At 37.7% G+C, this 20,706-nt stretch overlaps 1 protein-coding gene across 4 annotated transcripts; it reads right to left on the reverse strand.

The window, feature by feature from the left end:
* Positions 1-1,586: 1,586 nt before the first annotated feature.
* HCFC2 (host cell factor C2) lies at positions 1,587-20,678 on the reverse strand. 4 transcript variants are annotated; one of them, XM_064702560.1, is made up of 16 exons: positions 20,504-20,678; positions 18,598-18,746; positions 18,056-18,216; positions 16,808-17,016; positions 16,216-16,300; positions 15,048-15,151; positions 14,228-14,416; positions 12,940-13,125; positions 12,412-12,515; positions 11,294-11,453; positions 10,111-10,311; positions 8,870-8,940; positions 7,508-7,645; positions 6,016-6,201; positions 5,337-5,622; positions 1,587-4,515 (listed from the first exon to the last, which is right to left on the reverse strand). In XM_064702560.1, exons 1-16 carry the CDS (start codon positions 20,667-20,669, stop codon positions 4,490-4,492), a joined length of 2,421 nt encoding a protein of 806 aa, XP_064558630.1. In that variant the 5' UTR covers positions 20,670-20,678; the 3' UTR covers positions 1,587-4,489. The 4 variants fall into 4 exon arrangements, with proteins under 4 accessions (XP_064558630.1, XP_064558628.1, XP_064558629.1 ...); XM_064702558.1 differs by having other exon boundaries at positions 11,255-11,453; XM_064702559.1 differs by having other exon boundaries at positions 1,587-5,622.
* Positions 20,679-20,706: the final 28 nt, after the last annotated feature.

The following is a 20,706-nucleotide window of genomic DNA, read 5'->3' on the forward strand; positions in this document are numbered from 1 at the left end:
ACAAACAAAACCCCAAATCAAGCAAACAAACAAAAAACCCCTAAAAAACAAAAAAACCCTACCCCAAAACAAAACCAATGACAGCAAACTATGCCCACTCCCAATCTGAGATATTTTTGTTGTTCCTGTCAGGACTGTAAACCCAACAAATACATTAAATACTTCAGGCTTTTGAAGAATGTAGGGAACAGACCCAGTTGAAATTGACCGCATTTATAGATGCCAGATTTTCACCACTTAGCATGAGGCACATATAAGGAGCGAGTAAGACCAAGGGGCCCAGTAGCTCGCATGGATCTCTTGGGCCTTCCTGCCATCCTAACTCCCCTTCCAGGGGCTGCAGGTGCTAGACATTCTCTGGCTGAGCCCCACCACCAATCATTTGTGCTGAGATTCAGCTGGATGCCCACCCTACCCCCACCTACCCCACATCACAGGGATTTCCTCTCTGGGGAAAGTGCTGGACATGCAGTATCTTAAAGACTCTATGGATCAAGAGGAATTATTTTAAGCTCATCTTCCTGATACTTTAAGCTGACTCATTGAAATTCTAATAAAAGGGATCTCCACTTCAGACCAATGGCAAACACCTCAAAATTAAGATTTCACTATTATTAACAGAAGGAGGAACCCATGGCCCATACAGTGCCAGCAGTCAGTGCTCCACCCCTGTCCTGAGAATCAGGAAATCCTTCAGTGTCAGAACTGGAAGCCACAGAATAAAAGCCTTGATGTTTAGCTCACTAGAAATATTATAAAAATATTCTAGGGACCAAATAATGCAACAAAGAAAAAATAAATAAATTGGAGTTGTTTTTAAGATAAATTCATACAGCAAATTCAAATTTGCCTTCAAGAGAAAATAACTCCTACTCTTAAAATCTTATTAACAGAACGAAAACAGCACAAGAGGATTCTTCACTGATGTTTTAGGCCTTCCCATTTGTTTTCCACTAATGCAAGCATCATAAATAACAAGACAACAACCATTATTATGATAGCTAGGAACACAAAGAAGGAATCAATCTGTAGCAGACAGCTTTCAGCAGTTTATCATGTGAAGTCTCTTAAGGAGATCTAGAAACAATCCAGTAGATCTTTCAGTTCATTTGCTCCTCTCTGCTCCCCCCCTTCTTGCGGACATGAACACAATTCAAATCCTTATTAGGAGCCTTCTGAGCAGACTGTGCTCACACATCTTTTTAACAAACTGCAAAAAAGCAACACCAAACTCTTTGTGACTCATTGTCAGCAACAGTGACCCCTGTATAGACAGGGGAAGTAATGTCAGAATTTCAGTTCAGAGGCCACAGCCTGCAAGGCACAAAGGCATGGGAGTAAAGTAATGGTGAGTGTACAGCAACTGTAGAAGGTGGGACAGGGATACTGGAGACCTCAACTAGGGAAAGGCTCATGAGGTAACCAAGAATTAACTTAGGAGATAGTATTTATGGAAGAGTAATAGTACTATGACAGTGCTTATCATTAAACCATCTTCCCCAGTTTGAGAAATTGACTCTCTGCATCAGAAATTCCAAGTTTGTACACATACACCTCTGAAAAAACACACACACAGTGTTAACAATGTGTTTGACAGGACAACCACTTTATTACAAAGAACAAACAATGCTTCAAAATAAGACTAATCAACTTGTATTGTACAAAATGTCAATTTCCTTGTAGAGGTCATGAAGTAACAGACTGTAAGATTAAGTTCACATCAAATTCGCTATCCTGAAATAATCAGATAACAACAGTAATACTTACTACATCTTCAGAGTTTATGGCAAGATCATGTGCTCTACTCCAAACTACATTCAAAAGATATTGCTATAATTACTTTGAAAACACAAAGTGTAAGTTATTGTTCACTTCATTTCCACTTTCACAAGAACATTCTGAAGATGAAATTGTAGCAGTGCCTGCCATAACTGGCACAATTGTTCTATGCTTACACAGTCACAACCTCCCTAAGAAGTTCAGTAAACCTAGACATTTCTACAATACGGATATAGTAATCTGCTAGATTTCAGCTTCTGTTGCATGTCCTTTAGCAGTATTTGAAATAAATGGATAACACGGAGTCTCAAAGAGCTGGTGTCAACAGTCTTCTAAACTTTAAAATCAAACAATCAATATTTGTCTAGCTGATAGGCAAACAGGTGGGATTTAGACATTATAAATACAGTTCTAAAAACAGACCAAAAAGTGTATTTTACAGTGTGTACCACAATTTCAGTTTAAAGTAAAAGTGTAAGCAACTGAAGAGTTGCATATGATCACTATTCAACGTTACCCAACTTGGACAAAAAAAAAAAGTGACATCTTATGTCAAGTCAGCTGAAGAAAGCACACTCACAAGGAAATTATACTTTCATTGAAAACGCCACAGTTTTACCCTTTGGTAGTCATAACACACCCACTGAAAAAAGAAATTGTGCAAAGCATGTGAAACCAAGTGCAAAAAACTCCACCCAGACACACCCAACAGGTTTTATTCTTAAATAACAACTCTACAATCACAGCTATCAACCAACAAAATCAAAGCCACAAGTATTTTCTCTAAAGGCTTCTTTCACAGTACTAATAAGAAAATCCAAGTTCTATTCTTCTAGTAGACAGTTCATTTGTATGGTACTTTTGTTATCAGACAGTATTGGTAGTGAGATCCTACCTGACGAAATGGGCCATTAAAACACAAATATCTTAAAGCCAGTTAACTTCAGGAAAAGTCCTATACATTCATACTATAAACACTGTTTAAAGTGAAACTGGGATATGTGTCATTGTCATAAAAACATGATTCTTCTCTGGAGTCAAACCACGTGTGTTACTCCTGTGCCACAATTAACACTATTATAGCTATTTATGGTCCCTAGCACTTTCTTGATGCTATTGGAGCATGTGATGCATTGCGATAACTTAAGGCTGTACCAGCACTTCGTTATAACCCTGATTCTCAGGGCAGCCAACACTTGGCTGTTAAATCTCCTCTGGGAGACTTGAGCTGCTAAATCTTTACTATTTTAGTGATACTTTTCCCACCAAACCAGGCACATCATTGATTTTAGTTTATATCTTTACAAATGTTCTTAAGACAAATTTTACTGGAAGAGGCAAGAAATTCTACTTTGATGTATAATCTTTTGGCATTTGGGGCAAAATTAAAGTGCAAAGTATAAACTTCATTGCACAGTAAATAATTTAGATTTTATTTTTAAATAAATCTTATTTAGGTGCCTCAATCTATTCACCTAGTGACCTTGTCCAACTCAGCCTCTACACTTTGATAAACATAGTTTTATATACAGATACATAAATAGCATTTAAAATGTTTACCTTTATTTTACTACTGTGAACAATTTTTCTCTTTTCCCATAGGAATGGATGAACCTATTCCTAGAAGTAATGCTTGTTGATTTTATCAGCTAGCTAGTTAATGTAAAAGATGCATAGTAAAAGGGAGATACTGAACTTGATTGGTAGACTATATTGGTAAAGCAAACAAGCACTTAAGAAGATTAACTGGAATAAATATGTTGAAAGTTGCCATATAATGTGTGCAAAATTGCTTACCATGTATTCCAAACTTTGGTTAAAATTTTCAGATTGAAGTTTTACAGAAACATTATGGAAGCAACACAAGTGATTACTAACACAGGAATGAGGTAAGTTATTATTAGTGCAAAAAGCAAGCATATGCTAAAAGCAAAGCATATGGATTAAAAAAAAAAAAAAGATAATAAATCTCATGGATATTTTAATACAAGACCAGACAGGTCTCTTGTAAACACTGGTATTTACAAGTTTAAGATTTGTACAACTACAAAATGATAATTTTAAGTAATAGTAGTGCATTTACAATGAATTTATGTTTTTTGTAATAAGAGCAATGGATAAGTTTATCTTTTTCCTTTTAAATTTTCAGGGGATGTTTTTCAAGACTAAGATATTTGTTACAAATAGTAGAAAAAATCATTTCTTTACAAAAAAAGTATATATTAAAATAGTTACACATTTTAAGTTACTATATAATATCTGGAAATTTTTGCCTTGTACTCAGGCACCAGAATGAAGAATGTGATATAGGGAATGGAAACCAAACAGAATTTGCTCATAGCCCTAATCTTATGAATTATCTATGCAAGATCTGTAGCAATCCTGGGGACTCAACCTCAAACACTACTACTTGTGCCAATTCTTTTATTAATTTTTAATTTGAAACTCTGTGTTCTTTACATTTTAACTTATCACTACCAAAAAGAGCTGCTGGATAGAGAGCAATCCTCCACCCCACCATCTTGGATATATTTTCTGTATGATACTCATACCTGAGCAAGGCTCTACAACATCAATGTGTCAAACGTAAAAAAGGTTATATATTTTTAAGATAAAAACAATGCAAAAATAAAATATTTGTAGCATTTACAAATAGTACAAGAGTTACATTAAACACTACATTCGAAAATTGAGATTTATTAAGTAATTTCTACTTTGAGCCTGATGTTTTCATATCTGCAAAGCAAAGGAGACATTGTTAAATGTTTCATAATTTCACATGGTGTACACACTCAAACATTTTCAAACAGCCACTATTTCAAAGTTGTAGGATATAGGTAACCCCTGCCAAATAAAGTGTTAAAACAGCACTGAAATACTGAACATCACAGAAGACAATTTCTTCATTGTTACTCCCCATCTTAGAAAAGCACATATTAGAAACCAAGCAGTGGAGCATTCAACAGGTGGGTCTCAGTCCAGCAGCTGAGATCAGCTACCCCCCCACCACAGTTCCTTGCTGCCCAAGGGGATGGGCACTCTGCCCTTCCTACCTTCATCTGTGCCCACAGTACCTCTTGCTGAGCAAAGCCAGTTCCCAACAAAGCTAATCCAGAAACGGGAAGGAGCAGGAGGAGAAGCTGGCAAAACTTGATACCCCATATTGGCTTACTTATAAGGCAGGCCAAAACTGACCAGGCTAACACTAATTTTAGTTTCAGTGGATCCATTCCCATCCCCAAATCATCATGAACCTGTACAAATTCAAGCTCAGGGACAAGATGACAAAACTTTTTCTGGCTCTAACACAGATTTTAAAGTGTATATGCATCACAAAAATGCACCTGATATCACCTGATGGAATTTTTTTTCCATTCAGGAAGGTGAAAAGACTGAAAAAAACCCTGAATTATTCAGAAGCAACAACTAGAATTGCATAAAACTCCCATAAGGAACAAACTAACATTTCAAGTAGTTCACATGCAGTGCTGCGTTGGTTCTGGAAGAAATGCACAGCTCCTGCTCCACTCAAATGCTGTGTGTAACAGTGACTTTACCTTGGAGCCACCGAACCTGTGTGGCTGGGCCGTAGCCTCTCTCATTCTTGGCTGAAATCCTGAACACTATGGCAGGCCGGGAGGTGTAATCCACGTGGGCATTGGAAAGCTGGGCAGCAGTCACTATGCAAGATGTTTTAAGACCACAATATATCCTCATAAATACAAGTTGACTTGGATTTTCCTGTAGTTGCGTGGAACGGATGGCTAAGTAGGCAGAATATTCTAAAATATTTCCAGAGGGTGAAACAGGAGGCTCCCAAGAAAGATGAATACAGTCTACACTCTGAAGAAGAGAGAAACATATGATAGTATGTAGCTAACTGTAAATATCTAAACAATACAAAAAACCACCAAATTCTAAAGATTATGTCACCACCACTCTGGAGATAAGGATGTCTTTTGACTTTTTTTTAAAAAGTGTGGTAAGCCCCTATAGATTTAATGATCCAACACTAGAAAATCATGGGAAAACTATAATTAGCTCTTAAAAGAATTCTTTTTAGCAAATTTCTTAAAGAAATATTGAGCAGAGTTAACTAAGTAAGCTTTGGACACTATTCTGTATGACAATTTTAACTTAAAAATAAAACTAACTATAACTAAGAGCTCTGAGATTACACTGGCAACGAGAATTTCCCACATCAGAACCAGAATCAGAATAACCTCTATTTCTCACCTTGGTGATTTTGACTGTTGAAGGAGCTCCAGGAAAACCTGGAATGCACGTCTTGAATTCACTGATTTTACTGAAAGGCCCGACACCACAGCCATTAATTGCAGCAACTCTGAATCTGTACACTGTGCCTGGAAACAGATCTTGTTTCTTTAGTAATCTGTAGTCTGGTACATCTGCACCTTCCATCTGAAAATAAAGCAACATTTGTGATAATTTTAAAAATATTATAAATACAATTAGCCTAAAAAGTGTTAAACTGAGATTAATAAAGTTTAATTGAAACTGAAATCTATTTAATACTGCTGTACTTACATCAGAATTTAAGAAAAGGTTTTGACTGACAGTATTTCACATCAAAACAGCTGATGCAATATGCAAAGTAAGACTACATGTCTAGACCAAATGATATCCCATTTTTTCAATCATTTAAATTAAACTGTGCCTTGTGGTTATTTTTACTCAGGAAAGTTAAAACAAAGTAGCATTTACAACTACAAAAGTTATGATTTAGTTAACATAATCTTCTGTCCTAAAAAATATTTTTACTTCAAAAGCAGTTATTTCTAACATTAGGAGCTGCAGTACAATGTGTAGGTAATCAAAATGTTTTTAAGGAAACACCCAGTAACTTAGTAACAAACAGCTTTCTGAAACATTATGTGCTACCATACTTCCATTATTAAAATATGCATTGATGCATCACTGATCCTTACAGTGGAACTATTTTCCTACTGAATAATGTAAAAGAACTACAATTAATGTAAACACTGTATAATGTACTGTGCTCTTTAAAACTAAGACATAGAATATTTATAGTGAAGTGCTTGCAAAGGAAGGCTTCAGGTTTTTTTTTGTTTCTGTCTCAAGAAGACATAATTTTTGTTTCTAGTTAATAAGGACATCACTAATTTACACTTTTACTGTCAAAACTGTTACACTTTTTCGAGTTTCACACTCATAATTTTCATGTATCCACTTACATGTACCAAATAGTAAGTCAGAAAGATCTAATAGAAAAGCCAGTACAGTTCCAGATCTACTCTTTTTAAACAGTCTAGCCTATGTCTTACTAATGTCTTTAAAATTTTTATGCAAAGATTCTGGGAATAGAGAAGAAACTGAAACATTTCAATGCTGGACTGAAATAACATATTAAGAAATTGTGGGGGTTTTAGCTTTTAAGAATTTTACTGGCTTGAAAATTTATAAGTTTAAAATTGTTTTCTAAGGCAAGAAATAAAAAAAGAATAAGCAATAGCAAAATAAGATATTTTGTATTATCATACATAAATAACAAAGGAAATTCATCTAGTTTAGGAAATAGTAAAAAAAGGTGAGAAAAATACATGAAGAAATACTGGTCATAAAATGCAACTCCTACAAGCACCAGATTCTGCTGCAGTATTAGAAAATCCCATTTTTTTTGTGAACTATATAAGTAACAAATTCTGTAATAGGTATATGCAAGTTATATCAGAGAAGCAGCAGCTACCTTGCTATTGATGTTCAGTGTTTCCTCCGGCAGCAAGTAGAACTGGCTCACCACAGCACTGTTGTTCTTAAAAATTCCCACATCATACCACCGGCGGTCCCTGGTTTTCACCGGTGCTGGCAGCCTCTGGGGAGCTCTCTGGTATTTGAAGAACACATCATGTAGATTACCCACACTTCAATGCCATGGAAAAAAATGTCAAGCCTCTAGTATATGTAAGAGACAACCCCCTTTTATTGCAGTATTACTTTCCTATACTTCAAATCAATATGCATGTATTATTAAAATACTGTGCAAAACCAACTGGTTCTTATACATTTACTCAGACACAGTCTGTCATTTAAAAAGTAACAGCTGGGATGTCGCATCTGATATTCTGAATGGGGCAGGGAAGAAGCTTAAATCTGTTGAACTAGGTGTCTGTAGCAGCATCTAGTTGAGAGAAGATCTTGACTTTCAGAGGTCAAGAAGTTTCCCAAGGTGGTCCAACATCAGCAGCTCCCCCTAGGGCTCAGCTGTAGCTCAGCCCCACACATGCTCGTTCTCAGGCACTGTGGAACTCGCCTGCAGCTGAGAACAGCCTTCTGCTGTGGCATGGGGCTGTGGGGATGGAGGGCATGCAAACTGCTCCTGACTGACCCAGTAAGACAAACTGGCTTTCTTGCTGGTCTCCAGGCACCAGGGAGAGCACTTGCATAGTCAGGTGCCAGGCACAGATCCTGCTAAGCATGGAAATGGGGCAGGAGCTGCAGCTCTTGGCAAAGAGCTTTTGCTCTTGGCAAAAGCACGCCACCCTTTGGCAGCAGCTGCTTCTCCCCATCCTTAGTTCCTTGCTTTTGGTGGCAACAGTAGCACCTTGGGTGTGTATTAAGTTGTAAGCAGGTGAAATAGGAAGCATTTACTTTTTCAGGCAGTATTTACAGCTTGCATAGTCAGTCCCCATCTCCTCTAGGGAAAAACATCAAGATGTCAGTTCAGTTACGTTTCAAATCTATAGAATCAGCAGCTAACACTAGTCTGATTTAATAATTTAACTTCATTCTAAATTCAGGAAAACTTTTTATATTTGCACATCATGCAGCAGAGACCATTCCCCTGTGCCAGTTGATGAAAATGACTCCACAGCTGAAACATGCACTTGGATCTCCTCCCAACTACACAACTGTTACTTAGATTCACATCTAACCCACACAATGCAATTAGTTTTACAACAGAAAACTTTACCCCCGTATTATTCACTCCAAGCTCAAAATAAACACTGCTTTTCTTTCAAAAATATAATTAAAGGAAAACAGAAGAGCCCTTACAACTAATCAACAGAACAATAGGTAAAGCAATTTGATAATACTTTTTCACACTTACAGAAGAGTGTGAATCATTTGTCTGTCCAGTACTGACCCTTGTTGAAGGCGTGACATAAGCAGTTTCAGCAGCTAAAAACAAAACATGAAATCTTAAAAACATAAGCAACAGAAAAAATTTAATACAAAACCCACAGAGTATGAAAGTTGACCTCAATAGCCATTTACAAATATTTGTTGCACAAGAATGTCTCAGACTTTTTTCACATGCAGTTCTATTTATAACACAAACTAATTCTGGCTTCTATCAAATTCTATCAAATTCAGAACAATTCTGAAAGTCTGGCACTGGAGGCTGCTACAGATAACACAAACAGAAGGCAGGACTCAGAAAATCCTAAAAAGTGACAGCATTATGAAATCAATATAACATATTTGTGAACAAATAATCTAAATACCAGATTGAGGCACATACTGGGGACATTGTATGAATAGTCTAAGTGTGAATTCTTAATTTGATTGCATTTTTTCTGACATCGATACAGTTTGAATTCTGAACATAAGCAGTTAAACTGTAAACAACCTTAACAAATGGGAGCAGAGCATTCATTAAATTTAAAATGGAATCTTTAAAGAAAAAAAAAAGATTAAGGACATGAGTAACACATGAGAGTGTTAGTATTCTATACTTGTGTTCCTGGGTTCTGGTCTTAAAACACAATACTGCTTGGTAAAAATCACACATCAATATGAGAATACAGTTCTTTGGTTAACACTCAAAACAATAACAAACACTGCCTGTGGATATTTGTCAAAAACAAAACTTGAAAAACTACCCGTTTATGTTCTGCATTGCTGCTTATTTTGGTTATTTCCAGCAGCGAAGAGGCCAGCACATTAGACCAGCAGTGAGCTGGCCACATTTATTACAGAGGTCAGTTGCTTAAAGTCAAAATCATCCAAGGTTACCATTTTACTCTTTTGCTGACTAAACAGACAAGCACTGAATAAAAATAAATGTGCAATAAGCAGCAAAACAGGCTACCACTGATATTTAGAAAGTGGACCTCTGCATAAATGAAGATTTGTCACTGATAGGAAACAGGGTGATTTACAAATGCATAGAAGGAAAATCCTGATATTAAAAGATGTATAAATCCAGGCTGCACAAGGTCTTCAATGCCCAAAGCCCTATCTACATCCCAGGTACTACTCAAGACAGGAATCCCACCACACTATAGGAACTCTGACGGCCTTAGAAATATATGGCTCAAAATACAGTATGTGAAACACATTTCAAACCTTCAGATTTTGAATTGAATGTTGTTAGTGAAGTTTCATCTTTAACAACTGCCCCATTTGTACTTGATGACTCAGTTTTAACAGCCTGCGGGGTTACCATAGTTTGTGTGCTGGAGATAGTACTCGTTACAGAAGAATCAGGATTTACACTTTGTTTGTCCAAGTCATGTAATTCAGCTACATTTGGTGATGTCTGAGCACCTTAAAAAAGAAGAAAATATTAGCAAGAATTCAATATTGATAACACACCAAATCTCAACTTGATCTAATGGATTTATTTTCATATAAAGCCTGAGTTTAGCTCAGAATTAGGTTAGAACAGATCTGATTATATTGATTGCTAATGCTTCCTTTAGGTTTATAAATTAACAGGAGTCTGTCTCCACAGTCATAAACAGGTGTATATTAACAGTTATTTTAAGTTTGCTGTTTTTTATGTATTTGGTCACAAAAAAATTAATTAGGGGAAAAAACCCTACTAAAATAAAGCATCCACACAAATCAGTATCACAGATTTCTAAAAATCAATTTAAGATTAACCCCTGTAGAAGTCTGTTTCTCACTTAGCAATAAGAACCAACACTTCCTCATTTAATTAAATTACACTGTGAAGAAAATAAAAATCCAACTACCTATAAAATACATTGAGATCAAATATAAACAGATCAGGTGATTAAGCCCGGATTCACTACGCTGAACTTAAGGTACTTCAATGACATGCATAAATCAGAGCCTTGCGATCTTTTACTTCCTCTACAGTCAGAGAGAAACATGCTTGTCTCTACATTGCCTGAAATTTTACATCAGCCAATAGCTAAGAGACAGACACAGTGTTGGAGTTTGGAGTTACTATCACCATAATGTTGTAAAATGTCGTCTGTCCCTTTTTACTTGATACTAAAAATGGCTATTTATGTTTAGAGAGATTGTCCATCATAACAATGAATATATTGAGAATTTCCCGTACCTTGCAACACTTCAAACAAGTTAAGATTTCAATTTTCTTTGTATCTTCTAAAAATACATTCAGTAATAACTAACACAAGTTGGGTTTCTTAAACTACAAAGGACTCTTTAAATAATTTTAAACTACAAGACAGAAACAATCTTATTTTATGTTTTTGAGATTAATTTTAACTCTCACTTTTTTTTTCCTCTATTTTTTTTCCTATAGTCATCTTACTTGAAGAAGTACAAACAGGCAAAAGAGAAGGGGCATTTAATTCTTTGAATCCTGTAGCATCTGTGTGGTTTTTCATAGTCTCCTGTGTAACCTTGTTTTCAGGTGCTGCAACCTTTTCTTTTCCTTCTACTTTTGAACTGGATGAAAGGGCAACTCGGACCTAACCAAAACAACACATTTGTTAATGTTACAATCCAAAGTTCAGAGATTTCAATTGCAAACATGGCATGAAAATGCTTGCTCATAAACAACAATATAAACTCCTCCAATAATTCCTTCTAGTACTTTAAATTAGACCAAGAAATCAATCTCTCAATCTTTATCTTAGTCATTATAAAACAAAGACTCAAACACTGAGTTGACTTGGAACACTCACAGTAAATTTTATCATTACATGGCATTTCATTGCTGTGTATATTTAGTCTACTGGAGGGACTTTGGGCAATGGGGAAAATCACAATTAGGCTTTCAACCTTCGCTTTCCTGACATGCACTTGAGATATTTCTACTCTTAGTGAAATTTATGGTATTTCTACGTATGTTTTCTCCAGGAATACATTATGGATCCCATACAGATCTCAGACTTTACACAACTAAGAAACGAGATCCTTTAGCCAGAGTTTGTCCTCACTATTTCTGTTAAATTGGCAGAACAGAGGAACACATACAACTGCACACCACAGATAATAACTGGATTTAACTTGCTGTAGGAACTTGCAAATAAGCAGACTAGCATAAAACTAAACTAGACTAACAAAGCAGGAATATGCCTTATTCTTTTTGTTTCCCACATAATGTCACCAGCATTCTGAGAATGAATAGTATTCCTATTGGAGTCAGACTTACAGTTGGCACTGTGGAAGACAATATAGTTGCAATTCTCTTCTGCATTAACAAGAAGAGGTCTTGAAAGATTGTATCTCAATCATAAAAGCAAGAAGTATGTAAGAAAACAGACAACTACTTCAGCAGGTGTCTTTCTATTTTTTTATTTGCTTTTTTTTTCTCTTCTAAGACCTAAAAAGTATGCAGGAAGTTTTGAAACTGAGAAACATTTTGGCAGTTCACTACCTTATCACACTGTTTTGACACTGAAGCATTTTTCAGTTTACACTTACGTTATTAGGAATGAGATTATTTGTTTGGCTGGGATGATCCACCTTCATTTCTGCATAAGGGATGCTAGGCACTGATTGCAGACTCTGATGAAGAGAACAGCCACCTTGCAGGTAAACAAAAGCAAATTCCCATCAGTTCTGCAAAACTTAATATTATGATTGTTTTAACCTATTTCAGTAAGAAAAAGAGAGGCCAAAGTTGCCTGAAGGAAAACTTTATTGTAAGTCTGAAATGAAACTGTATGGCTAAATAGTCAGATATAATCCCTTCCTCACTGTTTCCTTTCTCAACTTGTGCCTAGCATTCTAAAAATATCTTCATAATTCAGATAGCTGGCCAAAACCAACAGAAACAAGTTAAAGGGGAGTTTGCCATAATTATGATGCAGGCATTTGTAGAATAACCAAAGAAACAGGGTCTCTCTCTCATAGAATGGTTCTTTAAAAAACAAAACTCATATTTATTACTTATGCAACCCTCCAGTCCACCTGTGCACAAGCATTAGTGTAATGGCATCTGACTGCTACCTTGTGAACTCAGCACTGATGTCTCAGGAGCGCCAGTACCAGGAGTTCCAGCCACCAGTGGCACTGGTGAGTCAGCATGTAATTGAAGAAGATATCCTTCAACTGTAGGTACTTCATCCCACTTCAATTGAAAAGAGTTGGTTGTAGCTCTGATCAGCTGTACCTGTGATGGTGCTAGAGGTCTCTCTACAGGAAACCAATAAAACACAGATGGCATGTTAGAAATTGCCTTCCCCTACCAGTTTATTAAATAGCTGCATATTGCAAGTAAAATCAGTCGCTCCTTTTTCACTGATGTACAATATATACGAACATATACTCAACAAAAAACCACTGCCAAAGGGGGCAAGTCAAGACAGAGAATTACAAAGTGTCTTTTCAAAGTGTTCAAAAATGCTCCAGTTTTTATGTTTTGTTTTTAATGGTTCTTCTGCTGCCAGTAGGCCTTTAAGTTGTAGCTACATCACTGTAGGGATTACAGAGAGAGCAGATCCTTGTGCTTTCCTGAAACGCTGCAGGTAGCTCTTTGGCTCCTAAAGCTTTACATATTCCTCTAATTCACAAATTATTCCTCTTCCTTTTTGCTTGCTCTGTGTTGCTGAAGTGAGCTTTAACTTCTTCTGCACAGGCTGAAACATGGACATGACTAGCCCATGGCTTGCTCCTCTCACGTGCCTCTATGCCTGACCAGGCTGCAGTCCTAAGTGCACCCCTTCCCCGCTATTTTTCATTTTCTGAGGGAAAAATGAAACAGGAAAAAAAAAGTTCTATTCTAATTCCCTCTCTCCCAACTCAGTGTCCTACTATCAATGCAGCTACTAATGAATGATAAGTCTCCAGAATTCCTTTCATCCCCAGGAACAATTTGGTCCTTTCTTAGATTGAAGAGTATCTTTTTGCAGTCCGAGAGATGAGGAAGCAGCAGCAGCAGCAATGATCCCAAGAGATGGGATTTGGTGAAAAAAGTAAGTAGTAGCAGAAAAGATCACTAAAAAGAGGCCAGGAACCCTGAGTTTAGGCAAAACAGCCTTTAGCATCTTGTATCAACTGACTATGGCATGCAGTGCAGAATTTAGCACAAATTTCTTTCAGAGGCTTTAAACAAGCCTTCCTATTTTTTTTTTTTTGGTTTAAGTAATAGCCTTCAAACAACCAGCAGTAAAGCATGATTTAAAAACCATTTTTAAAATGTAAATACTCTTCAAGTCTGCTCATCAGTCATGCAAGCTTTCCATATGTTAATAAAACACACAACATAGTACAAGTCTCTTATTTATTTCTGACTCACCAGTATCAAGGTACCAAAGATCTTTGCAGCAAACTTGATTGTTCCAAGCTTTTCTGTAACCATCTCTACCACTCCAAATATACAGACGAGTGCCAACAGCTACAGCACAGTGTCCTGCTCTTGGCCCTGGTAACAAGTTACTTTTGTCCTCCTGGCAATCTGAGATCAGACCTATCCATTCTGTGGTATCTAGTAAATGAAACTCAAAGCATTTAGTTTCTAGATGATCTCCAAAACAAGAAATAAAGATGTTAACGCATTTAGTTTCTAGATGATCTCCAAAACAAGAAATAAAGATGTTAACACACTTAACTGCTCAGAAAAAAATGAAAATAAATCACCTCTCTTTTTTATAGGCAGCTGCATTTAAAATGGAAATATTATGAAGAGACGGTCACTTGCCAATTATTGTGCAAGATAAAATCAATTCATACAGGCTGAATTCTGACCTCTGGTTATCTCTCTCAGGCAAAGAGATCAGAAATTGAGAATTCAGGGATAGTACTAACATGCTTAGAAAAACCTCATTTCAGAATCTGTCTCCTGTGTTCTTCTATAAATGAAGGAATATTTACATTACTTAGCATTAAAGTTGTATTAACAAAGATTTGAAAAAGCAAACCTGCTAAATCTTCAAAGAAAAATAATAATTAAAATATTTATTTTCAAGTAATGTGCAAAAAACTGGCAACTTTTTTAGTCAGCCAGGATTACAACTATGTATCCTCAACATTTATCAATGTCTTCAAAATAGTTACTCTACTCTGTTAAGAAAATATTAATTCAAAATACCCAGTTCCAGAAAGAAAGAAACACTAACCCAAATTAAGATAAGAAAAAGAACCGGTGCATTTCCATTCACCATCAGGAGCAGAAATTTCACCTCCTGCTGACTGCGGAACCCATCCACCAAAAACATACATTCTGAAATACAGAAAAAGAGGGAAGAGGGAAAAAGAAAAGAAAAGAAACACCAATTAACAGCTAGATGTGTTGCATGGGCTCTTTCAAACTAGGACAAAAAGGAAAATTTCCAGTGTGTCACAGTTCTCGTTCACAGCAAATTTTATTTGTATCTACTGTCTTTATGAAGTACTGAGGCGGACATCTACCTCCTGAAATTTCTGAGTAAGCTGACTGATTGAAAAATGCAACCACACAAAAAAGTCCCAGAAACTTCTCAAATAACTTATTAGAAACAGCAGTCAATACTGCAAGGTTTAGCCAACCATCAAACTTCGAAGGCTCTCCAAAAATACCACACGTACAACAGAATTTCTACAATCCTTTACTGCAGAGCCCTCAGTAAGTCAGGCTAAAACAAGATGACTGGCATAATATTAAATTTTTATATAATTCAGATATTAAAATTTAAAAATATAATGCAGGCTACAAACTACTGACATTTTAAGTAAATAATAAAAAGCTAAGCTGTTGGATCAGAAGATATAAAGCTTTCATACTTCTTTACTCCCTTGCCTCTTTCTCCTCATGCCAGCTTGTAAATTGATACAAAACACACTGAAACCCACATTTTAAAATCCATTTTATCAATGCTACCTGCCAAAACAAACCATATTGGCAAGAAGCAGAGTAATGAGGGACAGACTGCAGAAGAAGCGGGGAATAGTTTTGCCTAGAACTAGTTTTACTCTTTGAGAAGTTTTTTTGTATAGCTACCTAATCTGTCACACACATAGCAGCACTGCAGCTTACTCCTGACAGAGCTCAAGCCCAGCTGAGGCTGCCCCAGAATGCACACAGGTGCTCCAAGAAGCCCAGAAAGCTGCTGGTGGCTTGGGCAGATTGTCCTGCTGGATGGAAACACTGATGGACTTCTACCCTTGAGTTAATAATGGCACTGAAACAGCAGAAGTAAACTACTCTACAGGGCTGATGTTTATACTGAATATACAGTAGTGGATAAGCATCATCATTCCCCTACTAGGTATACCTTTCTAGAGTTGAGCTTTTAACAACAGACATACTTGTTTCCTATTACATTGGCCGTATGGAGACTGCGAGGAAGTGGTACTGTCCCTTTGGTTTCTGGTCTTGACCAGGTCATGGTTTCTAAAAGAAAGAGAAAAAAATTCGCAAAAAAAAAAAAAAAAAACCCAAAAAAAAAAAAACCCACACCTTGTTGCTACATATTTCACTACCTGGATTTTAGGAGGAAACCTACCTCTAATACTCAGCAAAGCTAAATTTCACCTTTTTAAAATGGCTACTTTTAGAAAAAGGGTGCAATAACAAGCACTTGGAACTTCTTTTTAACAAAACACGGGAAATACTGACAAACTAAGTGTTTATCAAAAACATAAATTATGGTTTCATTATGGTTATTCAACTTGGCTTCTTTAGAGTGTTTTAAAGACTATGGTATCTGTGTCATGTAGTACTCATAATTAGTGAGGATAATATATGCAAACAATCTATTTAATTCCAAATATTACAAAAGGTTAACACTATGGTGTCAGTCTCAATAATATCTGCACCACAGCCTGCCATTAACCATTCTATACTGTATTTTTTCCCCTCAGCCAGTAAGCACTGACTTCTGCTGGCAAACCAACTCACCTATGTCAAGTTCCCAGAGATCATTAAGCCGACAGCCACACATGCCTCCAAAAATATACATCTTTGGGCTTCCCACATCTTTTCTGCAGTACACTATGGCTGTGTGAGATTCTCGGGGAGATGGCAAGATTCCTTTGGTCACAGGAATACTCCAGCCGACCACACCAGACCCATGTTGCAGCTCCAGTTCATAGAAATCATTTAAATATCTAGAGTATTATTGTCAAAGTATGAAAAACTCACTTATAAGCATGACAACAAGTGCACTTTAAACCCTGACTGCTTCCAGGTATTACAAACTTCTGTCTTGGGAGGGTGCAGAGTTCTAAACTCTCAAAATATTTGATGCATTGTGGGCAGTACCAAATCTGAATTCAAAATGGATTTTAAAAAAAATTTAACAGTTATAACTTGTTGCCTCTGATAAAACATGCTCTCTTATTTGATACATTGTATTACACAAAAGAAACATGAAAACAACATTTATTGCAAAAATTGCTGCATACCGACACACAATAAACCGCAAAGCAGTGGGAAATACATGAAGACAAGAGGTATTAGAGAGAAATTTCTGCAACTCTTAAAGCAATGAAGGTGAGAAGCTGATGTTTTCTTGTGTCTTCAGGCTGGCCAATACACAATTAGCCATTCGTTGCTGAATCTATCAGCAAGTTATTTTTAGATAATGGTCTTTGAATCTTGGCATTCACACCAGATACCTTTTGTTTACTGTGCTTGAAATTGCCAGTTTACAGCTCAGTGGATATAAGTGCTCTGAGCTGCAGGTGAATGTCGATATAAAACTTCAGCATTCTAGCACAGTTTCTTACAATAATGGCAACTTCAGCTGCTATAGTAAAAAAATTCCAGATGAATTTATAACTGTTTTCCACAGCAATACAGAAGAAACATCCATCTAAGTCCCTGATGACTCATGAGACTCTGCTGATTGAGATAATTCTAACAAACAAGCCATTCTTAGAAACATCACCCAAAATACCAGGAGAAATACAAAAGCCTACTCAGGTTGCCCTACAAAAGTGTCAAAGCTGTCACTCAGTGTTCCATATTGTGGGATTAGCAAAAGGAATGCTTAACCTTCTTCACATGTAACCCCTTCACTGCACAAATAATCCAACTTTGAGCACTTGGTGTGCAGGATAGCCTGCCTAGAATGTTCCTTTTCAAAGCTGTTAAATCAAGTAATTTGTTTTTAAAGCCGTTAAATTCAAAAACAAATCAGCATACCTTGGAACATTATTATTTGAATCTTCACTTTCATTTGCCAGGCCACCAAATAAATAGCACTTGTTACCATACAAAGAAAAGCTGTGGCCAAGCCGAGGACAGGGTGGTGATCCATTTGAAGGAGCTTGAGGTTTTACTTTTTTCCAGAGCCATCGACTTGCCTTGAAGACAAAAAAAATTATTTTAAAACAATATCATTGATAGTCTGTCATAAGAGATAGAATTCATATAATATTAACACTTATATATTTTCTGAATTATTTTTAAGGGAATGCTGAGCTTTTCTTAGGACATTATTAAAAAGGATATGTAAGAGCTAACCTTAATAAAATATTGAATGTATTACACTTAATTTAGACTAGATGAAAGTCTCTATTTCAAAGTTATTTAGAATAAACTTTAGATTCTTAAGATGGAAAAAATCTTCTGAAAAGCAAAGATCATCTAACTTTCTTCTGCAGTTGGTAAAATAAAATGTGTTTCTTCATAAACAGATAAATATAGTAGTCCTGAAAATCAAAACATAATCATACATTTCCTACCTGCAATTCATATAAATCATTGCTATATCTTCCATATTCAACCATTCCTCCAAAAACTAGTATTCTGGTACCATCACAAACAAATCCATGTGCTGCACAGCCTGGAGGAATATCTCCCCTAACAGCAGGAAGGAACCATTGATTCGTAACTATTGTAGGAAATAAAAAGCCAAAATCCAGAAAAATATATTAGAAAAACATTTCCAACACTGAAACATGTATTTTTAAACACCTCTGCTTTCTAAAGAATTACCTTTTATCTGCAGACAACTACGGTTATTTGCTTCACACTAAGTTTTAAATTAATTCTTTTTTTTTTTGATGACAAGAAAAGCAAAGACCTCTATCAAACCAGTGTTACCCAGTATATGAATGAGCCCATGAGGTCACTGTAATTAAGTCAGTCACTTGCCAAGAATAGAGGCTAATGAGGAACACAAGTGCAGTTCCACACAAAAGAGATAACCACGCTAACTCAGAGGGAGCTAGCTCTAGAAACAGAATTATTAGAGCTACAGCAGCATGGCACTGTGCCTGGACTTAATAGCCCTATTCAAAAACTAATTACACTGTTCTGAGACTCATTTTAATATCCACAGAGTGGGAGAGGAGAGGCACAGAGTCGAGAAAAAGGAACTGAGACTGTCTGATCCAGCAGCAGCAAAGTGGTGCCTAAACTGTTCTGAAATTTAAGAATTACAGGGGACAATGTCTTCTTTTTCCTACACATTTTACGAGCATGAAGAGGAGAAGAAGGAAATTAGAAGCTTCCAGTGAACGTTGCTGCAGGGGATTAAGATGGTCTCAGTGTGTGCCAGCTCCTCAAAAATCATCACATGCACAGCAAGGGCCAAGGATGATATCCCACACTCGGGTAGTTCAGGTCATAACCCTGCATCTTAACCCCAGAATAAAAAAGGTCAGTTGCGGCCAAGCACTCATCCAGAAACTGGAGCAACTAAGTCATGATGCTTTTTGTCACTGCTGCAAAGGGGAAACACCTTAAGCAGCAAGTCTGGGAAGAAAAAAACCAAGTCATTATAAGACTCACTGAAAAGGCACTAGTCAGAACCTCTGTTCTGATGGCATAACTATGTTAAGAGTTTTCTTTGGATTACTTGTCAGAACAGAAAGGTTAAGAGATTTTTTTCGTTCTCCCATCAGAAATCTGATTCAAGCATAGTAGATCTTGAAGATATCCGGAAAAATCGGCCTGGAAAAACCTCAAGCAGCCAACACTGTCTGACTGAGAAGCACAGATCAGTCACTAAACTCCCCCGTCTCGGCCTAAGCCCTGAAATTACACACAAGTTTTCCAGCCTCATCCAGTATTCAGTACAGTAACTATTTGGGCATCTGATCTTTCACAAATAAAATCGGTCTTGGGCAGCTTCCTGGTTGCCTGTTCCCGATGTCAACACGTACAGTTTTCCAAACAAGATTCCCATTCCAGGGCATTCGGCTCTCGTGAGCTGCCGCCACCAGAGGGAAGGAGGGGGGGATCCGGACACTCGTAGGGAATAATCCCGCCTGCCGCCATTCAGCCGCGACCTGCCAGGGAAGAGGCTCCACATCCCTGCGCGACGGTCGGGGACAGCAGAGCAGCCGCGATTCTCCCGGTCGCTTTTCCCCAGCAAGGAGAACCAACCCCGCAGCACCAGCCAGGGCGCAGCACTACCCCACGGAAGACCCCTGGCCCAGGCATATTTTCCCCGCCATTTCGGCTCTGGGCAGTTCCTCAGCCAGCCCGCCGCCCCCTCGGCCACGGCCCCCGCGGACAGTGCCGGGGGAGGGCGGGAGGCCTGGGGGGGATCCCCGGCGCCGTGCGGAGCCCGGTGCCACCGGCCGTCGCAGACGGGACAGCCCCGCCGCTGTCTCCCCCGTGGCCGGGCCCCGCCCCGCGCACCCGTGTTGTAGACGTGCAGCTCGTCGGCGATGCCCTCGTTGCCACCGCCGAAGATAATGAGCAACTCTCGGATGGCGACCGCGCGGTGCCCGTGGCGGGAGCGTGGCACCGGCCCCGTGAAGGAGGACACCCGCCTCCAGCTCAGCCCGGCGGCGGCCGCCGCCATCTCACAGCCGCTCCCACAAAGCACTGCGCGGCCAGGG

This window comes from Zonotrichia leucophrys, chromosome 1A (genome assembly GCF_028769735.1).
Source record: "Zonotrichia leucophrys gambelii isolate GWCS_2022_RI chromosome 1A, RI_Zleu_2.0, whole genome shotgun sequence".
NCBI lineage: Eukaryota > Metazoa > Chordata > Aves > Passeriformes > Passerellidae > Zonotrichia > Zonotrichia leucophrys.

Coding starts and splice junctions, on each gene's coding strand:
- HCFC2 (XM_064702556.1), bottom strand. CDS start 20,669: ATGGCGGCGGCCGCCGCCGGGCTGAGCTGGAGGCGGGTGTCCTCCTTC. Junction 13,126..14,227: donor TCTTTGGTACCTTGATACTG/GTGAGTCAGAAA, acceptor GGTTTCCTGTAG/AGAGACCTCTAGCACCATCA. Junction 7,646..8,869: donor CAAATGATTCACACTCTTCT/GTAAGTGTGAAA, acceptor TTCAAATACCAG/AGAGCTCCCCAGAGGCTGCC.